Here is a 5,000-nt window from a genome sequence, read left to right on the forward strand (position 1 = left end):
AACACATTACATCATCACCAACACTACAACCACCACCACCAACACATTACACCACCACCAACCACCACCACCACCACCAACACATTACACCACCACTAATCCCACAACCATCAACACCAACACCACAACCACCACCACCAACACCACAAACACCACCACTACCACCAACACATTACACCACCACCAACACATTACACCACCACCAACCACCACCACCACCACCAAAACAGAACACCACCACCAACACATTACACCACCACTAATCCCACAACCACCAACACCAACACCACAACCACCACCGCCACCACATTACACCACCACCAACACATTACACCACCACCAACCACCACCACCACCACCACCAACACCACAACCACCACCAACACCAACACCACAACCACCACCACCAACACATTACACCACCACCAACCACCGCCACCACCAACACATTACACCACCACCAACAACCACCACCAACAACACATTACACCACCATTTGATGGGAAAACAAATACTCTTGCAGGCAGAACAAAAACAAACAATGCGTTGCGCTCTCAGTGCAGCGATGCGGCGCGGCGCGTTGCCCGGCAACATTCTGTAGAAAAACCCACTTTGATTTGATGGGAAAACAAATTCTCTTGCAGGCAGAAAATAAAACAGATGAAAAACAACAACAATGTGTAGCGCTCTCAGAGTAGTGACGTACTCTCCCTGGGTAGAGCAGCCTGGATTTCACACAAATGAGATCTGTTGTGACAAAAGAGTAGTACAATACAATGAAATACAATACAATACAATACAACACAAGACAACACAAGACAATACAAACACCACCATCACCACCACCCTCCACACAACACCAAGATACCATACACTTCACACTCACCGCAACCACAATCACTACCAACCCAACCCCCCCCCCCCCCCCCCCCTCTCTCTCTCTCTCTCTCTCTCTCTCTCTGACTGACCAGTAGAAGGCGTTGATGACGGGGAAGATGTCCAGGTAGAAGCTGCGGACGGGAATCTCCCGGATCGGGTACTCGCCCGTCTCGGACCTGGGGTCGTTGGTGCCCATCCAGAACTTGCCATGACGGATGAGCTTCATCTTGCGGAACCTCCGGTACGTAAAGAACACTGTGGGGAATGGAGAGAAGGCACAGTTGGGTTTGATTCTTGTTTTTCTTTAAGATAAGATAAGATAAGATAAGATAAAAATAACTTTATTATCTCCAACTGGAGAAATTTGGTCAGGTGCATTATCACAACATAGACAAGCAAACAACATGGGGACCATAACTGTAAAAGTCAACAACAACTTTTACGAATATTACGAAGATACAAATGTAAAAAAATATCACATACACTGCAGGTAATAACTAGTATTCTTAATGTAAAAACAAAACGAATTAAGAAACCACGTCCCTTAAACACGTCCCCTGAACAACAGCTCCCCATGAATCTCCCGACACTGAAGACTTGGACAGGACTCACTCCAAGCACAGAAGTGAAGGGGCATCGAAACTGATTTCTTCGTCTGTTTGTTTGAAAAGTGGGGGAAAAAGAAAGCGCTGGTCCAGACAAAGATCTCAGGTGAAATGTTTAAAAACTCAAATTCAGCAGTTATAGCTTTTTTGTTGTTGTTGTTGTTGTTGTTGTTGTTGTAACATTGTTGAATAATATCTTTGACAACGGAGTATTTCCTCAAGAATGGTCTGAGTCCATGACAGTGCTTCTGTCTCTGTCTCTTTCTCTGTCTTTGTTTCTGTTTCTGTCTCTCTGTCTCTGTCTCTGTCTCTCTCTCTCTCTCTCTCTTTATGTTTCTCTCTTTTTGTGTCTGTCTGTCTGTCTGTCTGTGTCTCTTTCGGCTTCTATCTTTCCCACCTTCTAACAGTCTAACACACACACACACACACACACACACACACACACACACACACACACACAAACACTCGCGCGCGCGCAAACGTGCGATAGCGTATTCCTTTCTTTGGTGCAATGATTTCCTGACAAAGAAGGAATCCAGTGCAACATTCTCTTCCGTAGAATCGGGGTCTGTTGGCGACACGCAAACAGCACACTGGCACGGCATTCATACGTCTCCCCAGCCACGTCACAAAGAGAAGGGATAGGAAGAGGAAGAGGGAAAAGGGAGGCAAGCCATGCAAAAGGATGTCACACTTCACAAGTGGAAAACAAGTTTGCGAATTTCACGCGGGATGGAATGATTTTTTTTTTTTTTTCAATAGACTTCTTGACTCTCGTTACCAGAGGTTTCTCCGTGTGTGTGTGTGTGTGTGTGTGTGTGTGTGTGTGTGTGTGTGTGTGTTACTTGCGGTCCCATGAACAAGTACTGATTTCTTCTTCTTCTTCTTCTTCTTCTTTGGTGCAAAGGAGGAAGGTGGCAGAATGGTTAAGACGCTCAGCTGCCAATACAGAGAGTCCGTGAGGGTGTGGGTTCGAATCCCGCTCTCGCCCTTTCTCCTAAGTTTGACTGGAAAATCAAACTGAGCGTCTAGTCTTTCGGATGAGACGATAAACCGAGGTCCCGTGTGCAGCACGCACTTGGCGCACTGAAAAAGAACCCATGGCAACGAGAGTGTTGTCCTCTGGCGAAATTACGTAAAATGAAATCCACTTTCATAGGTACACAAACATGTAAGCATGCACTCAAGGCCTGACTAAGCGCGTTGGGTTATGCTGCTGGTCAGGCATCTGCTCAACAGATGTGGTGTAGCGTGTATGGATTTGTCCGAACGCAGTGACGCCTCCTTGAGAAAGTGAAACTGAAACTGAAACTTCTTCTTCTTCTTCTTCTTCCTCCTCCTCCTCCTCCTCCTCTTCTTTTTTTTTTTTTTTTTTTTTTTTTTTTTACCCATCGTCTGCACCATTTCAGTGGCATTACTCCCACGCCGCTCATTTAGATTACCCCACACCCCACACCCGGGTTCGTCCGTCACAGTTCCAACGTCGGCAGTCCGCAGGGAACCATCGATGTTAGGTCGCCAGGAGGCCACACACCAGAGGAGACCCTGCACTGCTGCTGAGTCACTTCGGTGGTGTTCAGTGGTGCCTGTTCTGATTTAACGTACTTAGGACACCACCTACTAAGCCCCCTACTAACGACAATAATGGCTTAGTCGCGGAGCCAGAGTGAGCGTCCCTCCCAGAGTGGAGACCGCCACCACGTCCCTTAAACAACAGCCCCCCATGAATCTGCCGACACTGAAGACCTTGACATGACTCACTTCAAGCACAGAAGTGGAGGGGCATCGAAACTGAGGTCACCATGAGAGTAGGGCATGAAAGGCCACAGACTTTTAGACTATTTTGTTTGTATTGATGGTGATGAAGGAGGAGGAGGATGACGATGATGATGACGATGTTGCTATGGAGGTGCATCTTTGGTTTGGGACTGCGTGACAAGGCTGTAATCTACGCTTCCTGTCATAATGATATCCCGGCGTTAACCAGGCCGGAGAGATACAGACACTTGCAGTGTTGGTCAGGTAATTAGAGCAACACACCCACTCCGCTGGGATCCGCTGGGATTCGAACTCGCGTCCTCCTAGCCGTCAGTCCGCGACGCTAACCACTTCGCCACAGCGGCTGGTTCTTCTTCTTCTTCTTCTTCTTCCACTAGCTGCCATGCCATGATGAATGAAAAATTGAATGTATGTGTATGTGTGAACAGTAAGTGCGTGTGTGTGTTTGTGTGTGTTTGAATGTGTGGGCGTGAATGTGTACGTATGTCTTTGTTTGCTTGTTTTATAATTGTGTGTGTGTGTGTGTGTGTGTGTGTGTGTGTGTGTGTGTGTGTGTGTGTGTGTGTGTGTGTGTGTGTGTGTGTGTGTGTGTGTGTGTGTGTGTGTGTGTGTGTGTGTAAGTACGTATGTACATGTTATGTACCAATTGTTCCAGTTTTCATCGCTTTGTTACCTTTAATAGACTATTCAAGTTCCTATTCTTATTCGTCGTTCTTATTATTTTATTTTATTTAAGTTTATTTCTCTATTTTTATGTTTTGTGTCGTTCTTTATTTTTTATGTTTTGTGTCGTTAAATGGGCAGAATTGTAAAAAGGCCTTAACTGTGCCTAATTCTTTACCCATTAAAGATTCAATCAATCAATCAATCAATCTTCCAGTCTTTTGCTTTGGCACTGCATGGATTATTTCCGTCACTTTAGTACATTTTCCATTTGCTGCCAGTGTTTCATAGTATGTTTTACCATTGCAAAAGCTGTCTAATCTTTGTTGTTGTTGTTGTTGTTGTTGTATTCAGATGCACGTGTCTGCATATGTCGGGCCTGGTTGAATCTAAGATGTGATATGAACGTATGCAATATTTTCATCTTCGTAATAAACCTTCCACAGGAGCATCGACATCATCTCCATCATCAGTTAGCATCGTATGAAAATGTAGAAAGCAAAATGTCTCCACGTTATGGGAACACACACACACACACACACACACACACACACACACACACACACACACACACACACACACACACACACACACACACACAAGAATGATAATAGAAAAAAAAAAGAAGAAATAATGCATAAACAAGAACAACAAAATAGTTAACATACTTATTTGGTCAGATCGTTCATTTAGCTGTACATTTCAGCCATGACAACAAAAAGATACTGAAATAAAATCGTGTTTAGGAGGGGTGTGTGTGTCGGGGTGGGGTGGGGGGTCGGGGGGGGGGGGGGCGTGTGTCTGTGTGTGTGGGGGGGGGGGGGGGGGGGGGTGAGGGGCGGTTGTAGGCAGAGGTCGAGAAAGAAAGAAAAGACAGACTGACAAAACGAAAGAAACTTGGAAGAGAATTAGAATAATAAACTACAATGAGAGAGTGAAAGAATCAGTTTACTTTCCTCCTATTTCATTTCTCTTTTATTCCTTTGCCTTTGTTGCCTCTGTTTCGTGAAATCCTTGATTAAACCTACTGATGTTTGAACGGCTACGCTCGCAGTAAATCTGTGGCAGTATGAG

At 45.3% G+C, this 5,000-nt stretch overlaps 1 protein-coding gene across 1 annotated transcript in view; it reads right to left on the reverse strand.

The window, feature by feature from the left end:
* Positions 1–5,000, reverse strand: part of LOC143287328 (inactive C-alpha-formylglycine-generating enzyme 2-like) — a 29,677-nt gene that overhangs the window by 17,992 nt on the left and 6,685 nt on the right. Inside the window, exon 2 of the mRNA XM_076595287.1 lies at positions 969–1,134. Within this exon, the coding sequence (XP_076451402.1) occupies positions 969–1,134 (166 nt within the window). The remainder of the gene's footprint in view (positions 1–968; positions 1,135–5,000) is intronic.

This window comes from Babylonia areolata, chromosome 11, assembly GCF_041734735.1.
Source record: "Babylonia areolata isolate BAREFJ2019XMU chromosome 11, ASM4173473v1, whole genome shotgun sequence".
In the NCBI taxonomy this organism is placed as follows: Eukaryota; Metazoa; Mollusca; class Gastropoda; order Neogastropoda; family Buccinidae; genus Babylonia; species Babylonia areolata.